We start from the raw sequence: 21,100 nt of genomic DNA on the forward strand, positions 1-21,100 counted from the left end.
TGTTATCATCGTTATCAAAATCAGTAAATCTCAATTCTTTTAAATTCCAGGAATTTGTAACACATTCGAAAACAGAACATTGATTGAAATTTGACCAAAGGATGTACAGCCCAGTGCGTTTATATCTGTTTCAATTCTTAACTACGGTATACATCAAGGAACCTTTGCTACTAGTACTTAGCAACTGCTGCTGATGTATTTGGTCAACCTATACACAGACCTAATGAGCATTTGGCAAATCTTCGTGGTTCAGTAGCGTAGCCAGTGGGGGGGGGGGCAAAGTGCCCTCCACGGATATCTTGGAGGGATACATTGGGAGAGGCGACAAAGAGTAAAGATTAGTGTCATTAAAAATGGGTCAAACAATTTACAAATACGGACGTAAATTTGGCTCCCCCACTAAGAGGCTGGCTACGCTGCTGTTTGTGAATATTTGCGAAAGTCGACTGTTTTACCACTCGTGCTTTACATAATTATTACACAGAGCGTTACACAGACGCTTCATGTCCCTGTGTTTGCGCTAAGGCATACGATAGCGGTTGGAAAATACAAGTGAGTGTAGAAATTATGTGTTGCTCACTTCAAAAAACGATAACGACCTTTATTAACTGAAAGACGTTACTTTCAAAGTTGGTTGCAATCTGGGGTTTTTTTTCCTTGAAGCAGTGACGTCAATGGTTTTACACACCTGCAACAATGTTCCGCCTTTTTGATCCCATATAAACATAAGTCAATACGATTTAATGTTACCTGTTGGAAAACGCACTTTGTCACTGCGTCAAGGGAACGAAAAACATAGTTATTCCTATTGTATTTGATGTAAATGTGTTAATAAAAAATTAGCTATAATCAATATTTTGATTTGCCCATTGTTTACGATGGCATAGGCGATAATAGGTACTTTATACTCATAAAAAACTCTTCTTTAAACACTAGAATTCCCCAAGTCGTTATCCATCACACTACCTGATAAATATGGGCCAAGATCTTCCACACTTTTGGCCAAATAAATCGGTCCCATAAATTCCATTCCTGCATCTTCCCTCGGTTTAATCATATACGTTCCATCCTCACGATGCCAATTCACAGATGATCTTCTGGAAGTCAATGGTGGACCACTAGTTTGTGTGGAAATAGTAGTTGTTTTTTTCTTAAAGAATTTTGTAAGTAGTGAAGGAGACGGCGGTGTGTTATCCTGATTTTCATTATACTCTGGTATTTCTTGAGTATACTCTGGATACGGATATGAATAGTCTGATTGATAATGATCAGATGCAGAATTATAACCTTCTTCATACTGTCTATCAGTAGCGTAAAGGTAATTTGCTAGAGTATCGCGAAGCAACCCAGATATATTCTGAGTCCATGTTGTTCTTTGAGATCGAGTAATTTGCGGTCTGCTATCTTGAGAATAAAAACTATCGTCAGATGCAAGGTATAATGAATCACATCTCTCACAGCGAGATTTGGGAGGTGGACTCTCCTCGATGGAAGATAAAGGATACACTGAGCTTGGGCTACTGTTAGCCGAGGATACTAAAGAATCCCTTCTCTTAGGTATGTCAATACCAGCAACCTCCTTATCAGTGTATGTTTCATCTACTAATTGGAAACCTTGCATTGGTAGTAAGTCACCGTCTTGGCAAGGCGACGTTGGTGTCGTAACATAGCCAGAGTCTTTTGAACTGCACCGTTGTTGCAAAGCTCTCCATTGCATACATTTACCAAGTTGAAACTTTTTTAATGCATCACTGTGGCTCTCCGTTTCAGAGTTCTCAAAACTCTTATCACTATTCAGCGGAGAATCTTGAGGTGTATCGAAGTCTGTTCTTGCATGACTTATAATACAAATAGGGGAGTTATTATCACTTCTTGGAGGCGATCGTTGGCAATCTGATAGATTATCTTTACTATCAGGTCGATCCATAAATAACTGTAGCTCAGTTTGAGATCCAAAGGAAGCCGATGTTTCCCCAGTACTATCGTCCATACTTATTTTCATGAGTGGATTATCGTAAACTTCATCAAAAAATCGAGTTCTTTTATTTTTTGTTTCTTTACAGAGCAAAGTTGCTTCCGAGCTAGATTCTAACAGGTTTTCAGGTCCATGAAAATCAGAAGAATATGCACCTATGTCTAATAATGCATCCATGGTTCTACTACGTTTAACAGAATTTGTTAATCCACCAGTTGAAGTGCTAGGCTGATCAGTATGATTATGAATGTTGGCCAGACTTTTCGAATGTCTTAGAATAGAAGTTGTAGATTTTTCGGAATATCCTGATGCTGAAGAGGCAATTGTTCTGATGCTACTTATACTTTTAACGCTATTTTTCTTACTGGGTTGTCTCGTCATCCGGACAGTGACTTTCATTGGTTTTGGTCTTGGTTCTTTGTTCTGAAAAGATAAATAAAACAAGATATGTATTTAGTATTGCAAATATTATTTGTACGAAGATCTTTGATACAAATTATGATTGGCGATATTTGTATAATATGAATTATGTTAGGCAAACATTCAAATGCATTTGCTATCTTCTTGAATAAATTCATCAGGACTGTTCCATAAAACTGTATATTTTTGTATATACTAGTCCAAGTTAAACACACTTACGTGCAGATGTTTCGATAGCTACCAGCTATCTTTCTCAATGCTAATGTTGATGTGATGATTGCTGAACAGCTGTTGTTGATCGCTGCTTGCCGATTTCTCCATCAACAGGTCGTCATAGATGTAACTTAGGTTGTACTGACCCTCGTCTCGGTTCAGTGTTGCTCCTCTTGTTCAGCGATCATCACATCAACATAGCATTGAGAAAGATAGATGGTAGCTATCGAAACGTCGCCACGTAAGTGTGTTTAACTTGGACTAGTATATGAAAAAATATACAGCATTTGCTATCATTTCATTCAGATCCCATAGTTAAGATTAATGTATATAACATATTCTAATAAGGTTTCAGTTTTATTTAAGCTTGGGATGTGATTGCCCATCGAGAATTCAACCTGTTACTACGCTTATCCAGTCGATGCAGATGGAGAAACAAACAAATTGGCAAAACAAATTGACCACCCCACAATCGACATGTGACGCTGTAGTAAAACGCGATGTCGATATGATAGATAGAAAGAAGTTTTAGTATAGAGTGCTCGTTATCCATGTGTTATATTTGCTGGTGAAAACATAATATACGCATTTCATTAACCATATATGCAACATTATATCATGACCCTGATTTTAGTAAATCAATGGGGTTGGTAAATAACTGATGACGAAATATTAAAATGCGCACTTAAACAATTAGTTATATAGGGAATCAGCAAAGTAGCCAGATTGATAATAGAACAGGCAACTGTACTTTTATGATAGTTACCCGACCGTTTTTTCGCTTTAGATTTCAAGTCTAATATTCTTCACTTAGCTATTCTGTTTATTCATACAATGGTTATAATTGGTCTAGCTGCCCCGTGAGTGTACTTTTTATCCAACTTTTATTAACATATTTACAAACCAAACTAGCAATTGCGATAAACTTGATAGAGCGCGCGGATCATCTTCGGTGCCTGCAAGTGCAAGTCTTTAATGTCCGCGACTGTTTAAGCTTACCATGACTCGTATCGTGGCTTGATCATATACTCGAAATTTTATTTATCCAAAGTTGATCATATTATTGAATTAATATCCCTTTATCGGTATATTCAGCAAAAGTTGATCACATTGAGCAATCTTTCTAGGGGGAATGAACTAGATGCAGTCCAGGCAAGGCGCCAGTGTTTTATCCGGAATAGGTTATGGCTTGCAAGAAAAGAAATGAAAATGTCTTAAAATATTTTAATCAGAATATTGAAGTTCTGCAAATAAAAGTATCTGATTTTTTAGTGTAATTCACTATGTTGTCTTAATATTTAAACATTCGACGTACTTTGATAGCCATTACACAATAACCATAAACCACTCCAAAGGCACTCCAAAATTTATTATGATGACGCCTTCTACATTTACCAATTTTGATATAAACCCTTTTTCCAAAAATCTATGCAAATCACGCGACAAGTAAAAAGAAACAAAAATGGCCATCATAAGTGTTATTTTCATCCTTAGAAATGCAGCCACTTTTTCAATCAATAAAAACTATTCAATTGCATTGCAAACTGTTCTTGCCCCCGTTAATACCCTCTACAGCCCATGTGTTTATCATGCATCATATCTTGGCAAATATAAAGGTCATGAACTAAATGCAACTTAAGGCAAAATATTGATGATCTGATACCGCGCTACACTAGATCTTATAGTAATATTTTTATCTTATACACTCGCGCCATTACCCTAGAAAAGACACAAAAGAACACAGCACACTACATTTGTAGCTTTTCAAAAGATGTTTCATCCTGTGGGACCTTAGAGGGATTTATCGACATAAATAGCGTTCTCAGTGGTTATCGTATATGAGTAAACAATAGACTACCCTAGTTTTGATGAGTCCGAATGGACACTTTGTAAACATTGGCCCCGGTACATTGCATCGAACAAAATGTCAACATAGCCAATTTTTTACATTGCTACTTTTGTTTATATTAAGCCTTAAGGAGGCACTTGTCATTTCAATATAATAACGCCTTACGCTCTAGACTATGCTTCAAATAGGCACTAATGAATATCTTTAGAAATTGTATTAAACATTACAGGGTTAACTTAGAAATAAGTGAACTAATACACAAGTACTGGGCATGTTTGTACTCATTTGCATAATTAATCTTTTCGTTGTTAACTTGGCCCTTCCGCAGACTACTACAGACCATGTATCAACACTCAATGTTCCCATGCATTGTATGCTGTGAATTCTCGCATATTCATGAGGGCCGATTGTTTGATTGTGCGGTATCTAACAATCACGCCAGCGTTGCGTGACTTCGCGTATACGCGATAGAGCGTCGCGTGCCTTTGCAATTACGCGATAGATCGTAAAAATACGCGGTAAGTGCGTACCAGGTTTGTCTGCCGCATTTCATGGAACATTCGGCCCTCACTATATCGGGTGATGCTGAGACTTTAACTGCTTGTACGCGGTCTGTTATCCTTTTGTCCATGGGATCTTCTGTCATTTTCCACATGAACTACGTAATCAGAAGAACAGTGTCATGGTTAAATTTAACGGTTGAGGACAGTATGATAAACTTAAATATAATGTAATAAGACGGAGAGAAACTTTGACTAGTACCTAAGCTGTTCGTGACACCTCATATGTAACTAAATATCAAGAAGACTTACTGTGGCAGTATGCCTTGGTGCGTTGCGGGAAATGGATGTCAAATATGATTTTATGATAACAAAATATCTTCCCAGACTGTGACAATAGACTAAGAAAATATGTCACTTAAAAGTTAAGCAGCAGCTGCTGACAGGTTACGAATGTCACATTTTATCCCTGGAATGCTAACAATAGACATAAATCAATATAGAATATACATTCCAATTCAAAAGTAAATACACCTGTCGGAATGTAAAGAATTTAAAGAATGTCTCAGCCCTCACTTCGTTAGCTCAGCAGTGTTTAAACAATAACCGCGTCATGCATTCGTCACGATAAATTCAATTCAGGTCACTATTAAGTGTGCTTGTATTGAAGTATCTACGGAAGTGTTCTCCGAGGAGTTGTTTTAGTGCTACTTTACTGAAGAGAAGTGACTTGTACCTCTGGCTATAAGGGTCATATGAGGCACCGCCTCGATGAAAATCTTTTTTGTGACCTGTGTTTTACGGAGAACGTTGTTTCCTAACAGGTGATTATAAATATTTTACTTTTAAGTGTGTTTCATAAATATACATGAGCGTTTGGGTAGAGTACAAATGTGTAAAAGGACAGAAAATAGAAATGTGGAAAAAAATGATGAAGCGAAAAAGAGCTGCTTGAGGTAGTATAAGAGTGCGAGGAAGAGATTTAGAGAGCAAAATAAAAAAAATATAAAGAATGGAAACTTTTTACAACGAACAAAAACCCCAGACTAACAGACAATTAGATTGATAACATGTAAGCGTGGGAACAAAGAGTAACGAGAGCGATTTTAAAATAAAATAATACCCAACAACCAAATAAGCAGCAGCATACAAATTTTGAGCAAAATAGAAATGAAGAATCCAAAATAGCAAAATACTGTGAATTCTAAGTGTTCCATATTGGACGCAAGATATAATACCAGTAACAGCCAGAGTTGTAATTGTAACCTCTTTTTAAAAACACATACACAGATGTAGCAGAAACATTTCCGCAGGTTATTCCCAGTATCGATTCTAAAAAGCATCTGATCTAAATGTAAAACTAAACTGGATCTTCCAGCATATGTTGTTTAACAGCTTAAACTAGATATGCGTCGATACACAGCCTCTATAGCTTGTCCCGAAAAAATACTTTGTGTCATATGCGTAGTCAGTCGGCTCTTGTTAAAACTAAATTTAGATTATCACTGTGACATACGTTGGAATTTCCTTGTAAGAATTTAGTTGTAATCTAACATCAACCGATTAAGTCGCAAGTTGGTGGTTTTGAGGCATCCTTGCTGACTGAGTTGATGTTCTATTTTTGCCTATACAAGCCACTTATATGCTCTTCGTAAATGGCCTATTGTGCCCCCATTCACAAACGACATAAACAGACATACTAATGGCTTGAACAGGTGCCTGTGAAACAAACAACACCAACGCAGTAGCCAGGGCATCTCGAAACTACCAACTTGCGACTTTACGCTCATTTCGTGGTAGCAGGTCACATATAGATTACCAGTGAAAGTAGCACTAATTGCATTTAAGGTAATTTTATTCAAATATCATATCAGCGACCCAAGCAAAGGAGAGAACGGAAACAACTATGACAAAATGACAAAGTGCCAGGAGCTACAAAACACTATTTAATAGTTGAGAAACAACTTTGTTAGTTTCTTCGTTCTGCAAAACTGTCCCTGGATGTGACATTTTCTTTTGGAACATGTTGTACGTAGCTATGTAGGTTTCTATAACACTCGTTACTGACAGTATCTGAAAGCACCAGCGATGTCCTCAATCTCAAATGTACCACGATTACGTGAGATAAGTCATTTATCGCTGAAACTGGTTTTGAGATATGGTCGAGAGAAATGTAGAACATCTCTTGTATTTCATGGTTGTCAGCAAAATTAATATATTTATATTTCCAAAACAGTATGTCTTATCTCTATTGCAATTTCGTAGCTGGATGAATGGATCGAATTAGAATTATAAAATATTAAAAATAGAAATCACGCGACAAGTTACTCATTCTGTCACACATGTGCTTTTAAGTCGAACAGAAACGATACAGAGTAAAGCTAGTCTTACAAAAACAAAACCAGCAACCGTTAACCGATAATCGTAGATTCAAGTAACCGTCCTCCATGTTGTTCTATGGTAAGTGATATATGAGCCTTTTTCAGGTTTGTAACGGGAATGGTTACGAGGGCCCATACTTCTCTGTCTTACTTTGTCTACTCTTTTCTCTGTATCTTTAATGCCGTTACTTATTTGAATGTATTGGTGAACATAACGTATTACCTAGAAACTGTGTGTAAAATTACTGAACCAAATTGTGATAGATATTTGAATTATTAGTTGAACGAGAACAGTAAAGAGTCGTAACTCGCTATTACCAGCTTTCACAAAATGAACTTAAAGTTGCTTCCTTGCTTTGGTCTTCTAAAATCAATATTTCGTCCACAAGGTCTTTTGTTTTCTGTTGTATATTGTCATGAGTTGAGGCTTTCTGGTTCTCAACCCTCGGTTTAAAAATTAATGTTGATATTTTACTTTCATATATACAGTTTTTACTGCTACAATTATTTACATGTATAATTACGGAAAGACAGACGGAGAGAAATATTTACGCAATAGTAACATCAAAATCAACCAACATTTTCCAACAAAAAGGTTTCTGTTAAGAATGAGTTAGCACTCAATCGGTTTCTATCAATTCTACAATACGTAATATATGTCAAGATTCTTCCCATGAAAACGGTTAATACTAGCCTAGTCACAAGGAGAAATGGTGTTCAATTTGATGGTGAAATACGTTGGTTACAAGATCTTAAAATGGCGGAAGTTAAAGAAATATAACACAGAGAAAGTGTTACATTTCTTCCATAGAATATTGTCCAGATATTGGTGAATGTAGAAAGGTGAACAGCAGAAGCAGTCAGGAGAAATCGACATGGAAAGCAGGCAGAAGTGTTCCAAAGATTGCGAAACTGATAAAAGGCTGAACAGCTTCAACTGCAATACTAAGGTCACGTGACTATCACAACACAAATTTAACGACTTTAATTACGTCAAAGACACTATGACCATGCTCATGATCAGGAGGTGAATGAAAGTCATTTGTGTCTTCACGTGTTCACGTATTCATCATTGCAGTCGAAGATTTTCAGCTTTTTTAAGTCTCGCAATCTTTCAATACTTCTGTCTTCTTTCCATGTTGGTTTCTTTTGATCACCACGTCTGTGCAACTTTCTACTGTCACCAATTCCTGGTCACTTTACCATGGCTAAATAAACTCTTTGGCTACTTAAGCATTCCTGGTATTCCCTGTATACCAAAAGCATCACCCTCTATACGATTTTAGTCTTGTGCCTAGGAAACTAGTAGTAACTCTTGACAGGATTCATGACATAATTATGTAATGTAGAATATATAGGATCCGACTTAGTAGTAACTCGTTTTTAAAAAAACCCTCTATTTTGAGGATGTTCCAATACTTATAAATAAATGTGTAGTGTGTGTAGTCGGTCCACTCTTCTCTATACTTAGAGCGATGTGATCAATATAGAATTGCTTATGGCTCAATGTATAGAAATTAGACCAGGTGAATTTGGTAAATTGACTATCACTATAAAACTAAATCTTGAAATCAAACAGAAAAAATATTTTGGTTATCTCTGTTGATTTTGTTTTTGCCTACCCCCGGCTAAACCCACGTCTCACAGGCTCATTCTGTATAAACTGCTTCTCAACGTCTTCATTGCAGAGAAATTATAAATGAACCAACGCGATCACTAACTTTTTCGCCAAGTATACACAAAACAATCTGTAGATCACCCTATATGTCATCCGCAAAGGTTGTTGTACATGTATCTTCAATGTTGTACTCTATGTTTTGTTTAAAGTAAATCATAATATTTTCAGAAATGAAATAACGCGGGTAGTTATCTGCTATTGCATCACCCGATTAATTTCCGCAAATTGTGATGCCCAAGTTAAACCGTGCACTATACGTTGATTACAACACATAGTTATTTTCAAATGTGAACCAAAGTGATCACTTATCCGCTATTGCATCTTATAGATCACCCTATATTTCATCCTCTTACGTCGTCTAATCGGTTTGAGTCACCTACACCTCTCAGGGTTTATCCGCTATTCAGGCTGGAATCCATACACCACATATGGAAGACACGACCTTAATTAGGGTGTAGATTTCAAACGAATAACCCCATTTAGGTAACCCCATTTGAAATTCTCACCCGCTATGTGGAAGATTAAGGTTATGTCTTCCATAGGGCGCATGGTTTTCAACTAGAATAGCACAGAGGTTGATGGGTACTCCGTCATTTCAACTACATACGTAACTAGCATTTGGTTTGTAGTCGCTAGGGAGACACCATCCACACGTTGATCAATACAGTCTCACTTCCAGTACAAAGTTTAATAGTCTGCATTCAACAGTGACGTCCTAAAAACGATCTAGAAAATACAGGGATGAGTTTTGGTACCTATTGCGATCATTATAATCCGTAAAGTGCATGTGCAGATTGGGGATTGCAGAACCGTGTCTTGAGGATTGTGACATGTAATAACATAGTGTCATCGAATATGAGTCTCTTTAGGTGACAAATATCATTTCATAAATATCAAGGCTGAACATTTTTCATTCCGCCGAATTAGTTGGTGAAATTAGTTGGCTTATGTTTATGTTTGTGTGAGGAAAGTGCAATGCTGCTGGATTTAAATAGCAATATTATTTAAGACCAAATTGGTTTGTAAATGAGGGATGCCATATTAATGCTTCACATGCTAACCATATAGTCTTCTACATAAAAAGTTCAAGTTTTGATATTATTTTCTCAAAAAATATCACGAAATATCTCAAGAACCACTGAACCAATACTGGACTTGTTTGTACTCGTTTTAATGCATTTTTCATGCTGATTCCAAATATGGTCATGAAAATGTAAATTTCTGATTTTTTTAAAGAAGTTTTGGAATTTATTTATCGTCTGCAGTCGACACTTATGTGGAAAAGGTTAATGCGACAATGTGGCAGCGCCATTTAAACATATTGTATTGTTATATTATGGAAATTACTTTGTTTTTGTGATAGCATGAGATAACTAATTAGATGGAAAAAATAAGCTGTAACATTTAGTTAATGAGTTTGTTTGTCTGTGAAGAATATGATATACGATGCATTTAGAAAAACGTAGCCATATTGGTTGATTAAGCACAAAATAATGTATACTTTATTCTAAGCGCAAAATCGTCTTATTAACGTATTGGGAAGGATAATAATATGTGCACTTTAGTGCTGCAAATGAGTGAATAATATGTTGTTTCAAAACACATTATTTACATTAAGATGAAACAAATACAGATACCTTAATGACATGAAGCAAACATGCAGCAAACGGGAGTAACTTTTGGAAATTTTATTTCTTCTTTTCATCTTATTGATAATATTCCTCTTAAATTGTGTTTTTCAAGCGCTCTATGCTTGTTGACATATGATTCTGTGAACTTTGTACGATTTATAACATAACGAAAAGGGAAACACAAACGGGCACATGTGAAGAAAAGAGTAATAAAGAAAGAGCTTCTTTTTTGCTTAGTCCAAATAGCTATATACACGCTATTGGAACAGAACGTAAAAATACTGTATGAGAGTAGAAACCAGTTGAGTAGAGCTATATCAACTCGTATACAAAAAACAGAATTTAAAGATACATAATGGTATTAAATAAACCTTACTCTATCAGATAACGAAGCCAAATGTGCCATTACAGTTGAAATCCTCACACCCCATACGAATGACCTTAATTATCCACACAGGGGGTGATAATCGTAAGTGGGGTTACCTGATTGGGTGACTCTATATAAAATCTACACCCTATGTTTGGTAGATTAAGGTCATGTCTTCCATAGGGGTGTATGGATTTTAACTGCAACGGCCCAGTTTATGCAACCGCGATGGAAAGACAGATCTGGTAATAGAATTGGTGCAGCTAATTTGAGAGATTTTTTTATCCGCTGTTTTCAACCGTAAACTTTAAGGATGTTACGTACCAGAGGCCATCATTTGTAATTTGGTTTGAAAAAGAAAATAATATCAAGGGTTCACGGCAAGAAGGGCAAATTTAGAACAGCTGCCCGGTGTTATATTTGACATGTTGATCACGTGAAAAAACACAGGTACCAGAGGGCAGCTATTGAAAACAGAGCCTTCTTGCCCCGAAACCTTGATATATCATTAAATGTGGATAATTAGAAAGTAAAGTGATAAATTGGTTTTCTGGAACAAATTCTAAAGGTTCTGTTTTAGGAGTGCTTGTCTTATCTTGATTCGGTTTATACATAAATATATAACGTAAGTAAAGGTTGCTGCAAGGAAATAAATTATAAACAATTTGTATTTTCCTCCCAGGCTGTTTGATGAATGCAAACACAAGAACGATTCCAGGCATATGTGTTCGCAAACCCAATCAACGAGATGAATCTATCGAAATGTGGCGTAGAAACATTCATTAATCTAAATTCTTTTTATGGAAATGGTGTGCCAACATCAAATAGAAAATTCTTTAAGAAGAAGTCTTCAATTTATTTGTAAAGTACATTGCGGGATTGGTACATAAATGTTTATGTAATGTAATTGGTTTTAAAGATAATTGTATTACAAGTTTGTTCAAGTTATTTAATTATTAGTTCATTAAATTATTTCATAATATAAGTTAACAAAAAGTTATTTATTAAAGCGCCCTAAACCATATAGTCCTTCTGCACTTGTGGACTATAAAGAGTTGACGTTTTCTTATTTTCTTACGCAAAGTGACTTATTTGTCTACAATGAAAAACCGTTTGTACTTCAAGATGGAAACTTTTTATTAGGTCAAAAACTACTTCAAAGATAAATAAACAAACAAACAAACAAACAAACAAACAAAAATAAACCAAACTGTAGACGTAATGGAACATCCGAAATCCCAAATTGTCAGCGGAACTGAAGAAAGTAATAAACCTATTTTTCGAATCTAAATCGCTTACCACTAACGACAGGTATATGAATCAGCTACGGTATTCCAGTTGACATCCATACACTCCTATGGTACATAATTTGACCTTAATCTCCCACAGAGAGGTTGTAGATTCCAAATGGAATCACCCAACCAGGTTGTATTGTACCCGATTTGAAATTCGCACACACTGTTTGGAAGATTAAGATTATGTCTTCTATAAGGTGCATGGATTTCAACTTTAATAGCCCAATTTAAACTAAATTTGAACATGCACTATTTGTTGATAAACAGCGACTGTTTTGTAACCCGTCACTTTGCAAAGTAGTAAATGGCACTCTATCGTCATTGGTCAAAAATCAATCAAGTTGGTGGGATCGTAAACAAAAATGGGCTCACTTTTCAGCGCGCGCCGGTAAGTGTCTAATAATGGATACAATCGTAAATGTCAAAGATATAAATTAATACTTCACAACACCTACCCTTGTTGGACATAGACTTCTTAAGTATGCTAAACAGCTCTTTTTGTTGCCTTTCTTCCTCATTTTTATGATTCGATTACTGCAAATAAAAACAATACAAATACAAATAACCTTGGATTAGCAATGTGAATTATGTTGTGAAAACTTTGGTTCATTTTAAATTCGGTATTGATGTAGGTGCGTATTTCACTGGTAACGACATCGAATCGCTCGCGTAAAGTTAATCACGCAGAGCGTACACGTACGCGTACAAAGTCGGTTTATTAGCATTCTTGCGGCAAAACGGCGAAAAAGCATTGACGTCAATACCGTATTTGTTGTAAGCCAAAGTACACCACTGACATTTTTACTTGGATATCTTACACATAATTATATGTTTAAAATCATACACCGTTTCACCAGTATCCCATCCTGCAGCAATCCGTTGATTGCATACTCTCATCGTGAACACAGGTATGACGTTCGACCCTCGAAAGTGGACATGAGAATATCCCGGGCAGAAGTACCCCCTAGATGGTGCATTATGGGAAAAAATATAAAAATATTTACTTGAATAACGTAATCTGATAAAATGTTTTATTATTCTACTTTAATTTTATTTTTAGGAAATAGACATTTTCTTTGTTCCTGCGTAGATTTGAATCCAAGACCACTCGAACCAAAGACAATGACCTTAACCAGTGTGCCACGCTGCTCCCACGCTATTTCGCTCAGAATAATGATTCAGAAAAAGTACTGTACTGTACGTTCTGCCTGTTTTAGTTCAAATTTAAGCTAATTGGTGAAGTTACCAGAATTAAGAAAAAGTAATGCACGCGATGTGCTTTTGATACGTTCAATGCACGAGTGTATTGCATTCAACAACTAGTGTTATTGATCCTGATGTCTGAGGAAATTATAGCGTTTTCTTTCCAGTTAATGGTGACATTTGCACAACACTCATTTGTAGATATTATGAGTAATTATACCAGTGTTATGTTACCTGCAAAAGAATACAATTTCCATTCAAACGCATGCATAGGCCACACCCCAAATACACATCACTCGTGTTGTGTATTCAGCAAATTAGGCTATAATAATCACTGTAACCCCAGCTATTATTTTCAAGCTTATGTATGCAACACAAAAGAGTGCGTGCAGTTTCACAGAAATCTAAGCATAATGTATTCTTAGAAACGACCCGCCCAAAGCCGCAAACAGGCAATGAGAATATCAACAGACTCTGACAAAATTATTCTTATGAAGGTTAATATTACAATATTTGACCTGCTACCACGAAATGAGTGTAAAACCACAAGTTGGTAGTTTCTAGATGCCCTGTTTACTGCGCTGGTGTTGTTTGTTTCACACGCACCTGTTCAAGCCAGTTCAAGCGAGGGGCACAATGGGTCATTTACAAAGGACATATAATTGGCTTTTATAGGTGCACTGCAAACAAAGAATATCAACTCAGTCAGACAGGATGTCTCGAAACTATATACCAACTTGCGACTTAACGCTAATTTCGTATTAGCAGGTCACATAATTATACTCTTTTCAGTTTTTTCAAAGAAACATAAGTTAATCTAAGAAGATGTCCCAGTAATTCTAGACTATGCCATAGTCGAATTTTATTAAAAATATGTTATTATTAGTCATGATGGACCCATTTCGTTGAACTCAAAATTATACTGATGTTTATTAAAATTAAAGTATTCAATAGTAAAATGGTCATAAAGAGTTAAAAATATCAGACGATTAGTGACAATAAAAGTAATTGAATGCAACATTATCTTGCATAATTATAACGGCTCACTTTAATACTGAACAATTCTGATTTTGGAATCTACCAGTTTATTGATAGTGAACCCCGAAATTTCGACTATGAACTTTGAATTGTAAGCAGAACTTTACCCCCTGAACTTTGCTCTCTAAAAACACACTGTCAAGCATACTTGTTTATCAGTCCATTAACCACAAGTACGCGCTAGATGTTTGATGAGAGATTAACTTTCGCGTCAACACAAAAGCGCCGCAAATACCACAGACAGTTGTTAACGGTGTAGTTAATGGTAATGGCGCGGGCCCAGACGATTTAAACCATAGCGAGGTATGGGCGACCAATCACAAGGCAGATCCATTTAAAGATGCATTACATCATGGCCAATTTGTTTGGCCAGAAATTGGCCTAACTCTCCATAGAGTCCCGTGTTAAAAATCTTAACCGCAAGGCAATGTCAGTAGTCCACTTGGGAAGCTAACAAACAGAGGGAGTAGGGTTACTGATCTATCAATTGTGCACACATTAATTAAATCAGAGTTTTAAGCTTAAATACAATATCCAGAGTATGCACAATGGGCAAGTGGACTACGGGGTAGTCTACAGTAATTCCCTCAAACGGCAAATTCACGGTACAATACAAAATTATACTCTTATGCCATATCGCTTCATTCAAACGCGATAGAAAGCTCCGCGTCTCTATTCTTGTGTTTCCGAATCTGCGCATGCCCTATTATTATGCGCATTATTATTTATTACACTGCGCATGCTCTATTGTCATCACCAACGCCCTTAGCAGTATTCCAATTACAACTGCTACAACAAAAACTAAGCTTTCCATGTTGGTATCCTTTGTTCTAATGTCGCAGGTATTTTTCAAAGATGAAAACCCAAACTGAAAACAAAGCGACTCAATGTATGGCCCCGGGAGAGCCGCATTGCCCCAGTAATACATTTATCCTACAAATAACCCTAAACATATATCTATATTAGCTGAAACTATGTCTCCATAGTTATGAATCTGTGTACCCTCGTAGATTTAATTTAAAGCTATGACAGTCGTCAAAACTTGAGAAAATAATTAATTTTATTCTCCGTTTCAATAAAAATGACACTAATGAAACAATATCCAAATTGCAACAATACAGAATAAAGGTGTTATTTAATCAAATGGGTGCTCTGGGGTATTCATAAAGATATATCACAATATGAACTATCCTCATGTGGAAATGATAAAGTAGCAATTGTGAAGTTTGTATGCGTCTACTTGGCATGCCCTTGGCAATAATATCTATCAATTTATTGCAAAGTAGTGACAGATACAAGAAACGGAATTATCAAGGAAGATTTTTTCCTTTCAATTCTCAATAATGATAAAGTGTTGCCAAGTCTCGTTATCGTCTGCGGAATTTGAAATGAAAACATGTTGACGGCCGACAAGGATACGATATGTTCTTGAACTTATCTAGCCTGTCACCGTTAGCATTCACGTGCTTTATATTCTCAAAAGTATATTCTTCGCATGTAGCAATAGAACAGAAGCTTGTGCTCTCGTGGGGTAATCTTTAAGTGGTCAAGGAGAGTAAACTATAGTTACGAACATTAACACGACATCTTTTCTTTGCGTAAAACAGGTTGTTTTAATTGGTGATAAATATCTATCTTCGGGATTCTAACATAAAAAGCAATGTTGTTTTATGTAGAGAATGCACCAGGATAAGTCTCCTATGATTCTAAACCTTTTCAAATCCCATGTTCATAAATGCTTATTTGCATATATTATTGGTAAAATACGTCACTTTAATAACAATAAGACACATGCTAATTTTTTAGTGTCGCTGCCAGTTGTGATATTCCTTTGATCAGCTCGTAATCGGCGGGGAATGTCAGGCCTTTACCACTACGCTGAAATATAGATCCACATTAAAAGTGATATAGTTGACCTGTCTGGTCTATATTGTGTGTGTTAAATAAAATAGGCAAAGTATAGGACTTTACTTAATAATTTGTCATACTTCTGACGAGTTGTCACAAGACAATTCTCGAAAGAAAATATTGATATTAATCCGCGATGTTAAAAGGCCCGCCGATTAAGAGCTGATCAAACTGTAGTATGATCTATTCGCTGTAGAAGTGATGTCATAATCGGATTAGCAATAGATTAGTTTTTAACTATTTCGCTCTACGCTACAAGCAGGTTGCACTCATCACCTGTGTTGGTCTGCAATCATAGATTGAATACAATACCGCTCTTTTTAAAGAAACTAATCGTGATCAGCATGATACGGTTCGATGCATAGGTACCGCGTGAACGTTGTAGTGCAGGGCGATATAGTAAGAAATTGTATTCATCTATTGCTATGGTAGCCTTATGCCACGTCTACAGCGAATAGTGCGTACCGACACATTAACCTGTTACAATGGTTAAAGCACGCACCTATGCTGTATCATGTATTGGCAACCAATGGAATGTTAACAAGAACATTGCTGGTGTCATTTTTGTATTTGTATAGCCATGCGCTTTGAGTATCTGCACTTATATTTCAAATAACCTATAAGGATAAGGTTTATGACCTAAATTATAGAAAAGTTTCTGAACTATTTTACCACGGGAAAAAACGTGCTCCTATGGCATTATCACTTTAGAGCTGGTGCGTGATAAGAATTCAAATTCAGGACGTCTTTGAGTTTATTTAATAAACAATTTCATAGCAAGCCCTCAAAACATTAAATGATAATAATAAAGACATATCAGCTTGCTTCATTTCATATAAATATGATGTTGTTTAAAACATGCTCCCTATAAGATGAGTGGTGACGTAATCCATTTTAATTTTATTGACACCATGGCTGATTAGTTTGGTCGAAACTGTTTAGTTGTTGGGAGTTGCCGTTGTTTTTATTTCATAGCCGTGTCATTCTTTTTCTTTTCAAATTGGCCAACATACTCACCATATAAATCTTCGTCGTCATCGTACTAATTATAATTGCATTTACTTTCATAATTTGAGTTTCGCTATATATTCCCTGAAAGGCGTGTATACACGTATTATGGATTTATCTTAAAGATTAAATCACTGCTTACATTATATTTACTCTCGAAACATCCTACGGATTGTTTAAGTGGTATCACAGCAATACACGAAGATACTTAAAAAGATGGAGAATCAACGATTTGTTTGCATTTCGGTATTATAAATTAAAATCCGAATTGTTATAAACTTACTAAAATTCAAAATAAACACTTGGGCTCCGGGAGTTTCTAAGTGGACACGAGGATATGCGACTGAAAAGGGTTGGTTTAAGATTTCATTCTTCATTAGAGTCACAAATTCAAAAAAAGATTGTCTATATCCCAAATGTTATCACTAGTTTATTACCACAAAATTTAGCGAAAATTTCAATTTGTTGCAGAAGTGGTATCAAAATTAAAACCATCAGTATTCGCCGTAGAAGTGACGTAATAATCAGATTAACTACCATAGATCAATACAATTTTTGAGTAGATCGCTCTGCACTACAAGCAGATTGCACTAATCCCCTGTGTATGTCAGCAAACATATATTGAATACAATACCGCTCTTTTCAAAGATACTAATCCTACAGGTGCGAGTGATATATGAATCAATGCATAGGTACCACGTGAACGTTGTAGTGCAGGGCGATATATTCAAAATTATATTCATCTATTGCTATGGTAGTTAATCCGATTAATTACGTCACTTCTACGGCGAATAGTGGTTAGAGTCTCGTGGTAAGTGATCACAATCGCAGTCTTGCATCCCATCTGCCATTCCAAAGTAAGCTAAATAACCCTCTGTGTGAAACCCAAAGAATTGACTTGCTTTAAAAACATGTGTATCCCGTCAGTCAACGTTAGTCTATTACGATGAGCCGCAAGTAGTAATTGGAAGCAGATTATTTGTTCGACTAACACAATGCATCCCCAAATAACGAAATCCATTATGACAAACTCAACGTAGTCCATGAATATTTGAGTAACGCTTAAAAGAATTGCTTTAGCTTCAAATTGTTACTTCAATGTTTTAAAATAGTTTGCACTGAACGATGCCATTAGTGCATTGTTAGTCAAACACTCGCTAATTACTCTAATTTGTCTCTAGTCTTTACATACAAGGTATACTTAATACCTAATAACGGCCGATTAGGTCTATGTTGTAAAAACAAGAACAATGCAATGTATATCCACCAATGTTTGTAAAACTAACCGTTAACAAAAAACAGGACGGATATACTTGGACAATGCAAAACTACTTGAGATAACTTATCACTCCAATGGAAAAAAAATGTTGACATCTGGCAATATTGGATGGAATGGAGTATGGATGGACAGGATTAAGAGTGCAATTATTTTCGCTTAATATCTAGTTCCCGGTCTATATACTGTGAGTGGTTTGCATTCGCATAATGTTACTATGATCTACTGCTACAGAACCAGGAACATATCAACGTATTATATTTGATATTTTGATACATCTGTAGATAAGCTTTACAATGACACCAGCATTGTTTTGTACCTCGTACACCTGTGAACGTATATTACAATAATGCGGTTCTGAGACATAAATGTAAGGAATTCTTCTTATAAAATAGCATTAAATGAGGATACATTAATATTAAAAAATAAATATTGAACAATTGCCTTTTCCATTAGTATTATAACCGAAACCAACAAAAACCTAAGTTCGAAAAGTTGACAACCTTTATACAGTATGAATCTTTTACAAATGTGTACCTCATATTCTGTTGGTATGTTTTTTCGGAACTTATCACAAATCATTACAGAATATCACAAACAAGGCAATAAAAAGATTAACAAAATAAAAACAATGTTTGGTATCACTTACCCTATTCGAAGAGCTAATGCCGTTACTGCAAAGCATCCTAAAACAACCATTACAGAGACAACTAGAAGTTTGTTTGGTGCGCTCAAACCTGTAGAAAACACACAAAAATACCAAAATGGTTCAGAATCAAGGTTTATGCGGTCACAGAGATACTTTGCAAGGTCAAAACATATTTCCATTCTTGGCACATAATGGTAACAAAATAGCTCTAGTAGATCAAACAACTGCAGCCACCCCAAGTGATAAAAGTTAATAGAGCCAGGATTAGGGCTGGCTTAAGATAAGATTTATAATTGGGGTTATGGTTAGGATTAGAGTTAGATTAGGGTTAGAGTTAGAGTTAGGGTAAGGATTAAGGTTATAATTTGAGATAGGATTATGATAAAGGTTAGGAGATTAGGGTTACGGTTGGAGTATCGTCCACTCTATATTAGAGTTACACAGTCGTCCAATCTACATCTTTGCCAACGATGGCTGATTTAGTCCATACGTCTAAAATTATGAAAATCAGATTTTGCTACTTTTCCAACCACCATAATTCAGAAATTCTGCACAAAAAATGTTAATCCAAGCACACATAATTATTGGTCCAGTGATTATTAATAGTTGTTCAGCATTTCAGAAGAATTCCAGTAGGTCCTCATAATCAAATCTCCCAAAAATAATCCTCTGATTTGAAGAAACATAATTACACGATCTTACCCATTATTTAGAGTGTTGTTGATTCCGAACCCATGGTATAACTGAGGGAAATTGGTCCTAGCAGTGGTTATACTATACGACAACGCATACGTATTTAGCCACGTGTTGGCCAATTCACGTTGTCATTACAAAGGCATGTAGTCAGACCGTTTCTCTAATATCAACAAAGTTTAAATAACTAGTATATATCGTCATTACACAGATCTCTTGATTTAGTAAGTAATCTATTATGAAAGTACAAATGCGCATACATCATTGACATCTTTTAAAAATGCGCACGCAGGGGTAATTATAGGAACAATTTGTGACATTTATTGTTGTACGCAAATTGATCGAAAGAACACAATGACTTCTGGAACAGGTTTAGTTTTAATTTATTGCATTGAAATTGTCTTTATAATGTTTTCTTTTTGTTATTGGAGTATGTTTTCACTGTACAATAAAGTCGTATGTTGTGATATCAGTAGTGTTTGTGTAACATTAATAAACTTCACCACACATCCGTCTACCACTTGATTCTTCATACAATCAAAAGGAAGCACTTCTGAAGCTCGAGTGTTGATACGGGCACAATTTAGAAGCTAAAGTCTCAATTTTAAATGGATATTAATATTAATTCATACATACTCACGATATAACGACGTTTCTGATTGGATTTGGAAAGTTTTTTGCTGGTCATAAATTCCGTTTATGACCATTACGCAGGGCATAAACAAGCTGCGTCACGCAGCGTTGGAACCCAATTAACACAACCCACGATTTGCTAGTGTTGCGTACATGCGCATGTCACCGCGCCCATCTCACGCGGAGCGCAAAAGATAACGCGTTGACTCCCGGCCGTTGACCTCATGAGCCGAGCTGCTCCTGCAAGTAAGCCTACTCATTTTCTCTCAATTTTTGAAGGAAAACGGTATGGAAATGTTTTTAAACTTGTAAACCCTTATTTTCATTTGTATTGAATTGCTAACAATTTTCAGAATGTTGGGTATGTATGAACATGGTTCATT

At 35.9% G+C, this 21,100-nt stretch overlaps 1 protein-coding gene across 1 annotated transcript in view; it reads right to left on the reverse strand.

The window, feature by feature from the left end:
* Nucleotides 1–298: 298 nt before the first annotated feature.
* LOC140157025 (uncharacterized) overlaps nucleotides 299–21,100 on the reverse strand; it is a 132,908-nt gene continuing 112,106 nt past the window's right edge. Inside the window, exons 2-4 of the mRNA XM_072180085.1 lie at nucleotides 19,392–19,479; nucleotides 12,765–12,843; nucleotides 299–2,398 (exon numbers count right to left, since the gene is read on the reverse strand). Of these exons, the coding sequence (XP_072036186.1) occupies nucleotides 926–2,398; nucleotides 12,765–12,843; nucleotides 19,392–19,479 (1,640 nt within the window). The 3' untranslated portion in view covers nucleotides 299–925. The remainder of the gene's footprint in view (nucleotides 2,399–12,764; nucleotides 12,844–19,391; nucleotides 19,480–21,100) is intronic.

This window comes from Amphiura filiformis, chromosome 7, assembly GCF_039555335.1.
Source record: "Amphiura filiformis chromosome 7, Afil_fr2py, whole genome shotgun sequence".
In the NCBI taxonomy this organism is placed as follows: Eukaryota; Metazoa; Echinodermata; class Ophiuroidea; order Amphilepidida; family Amphiuridae; genus Amphiura; species Amphiura filiformis.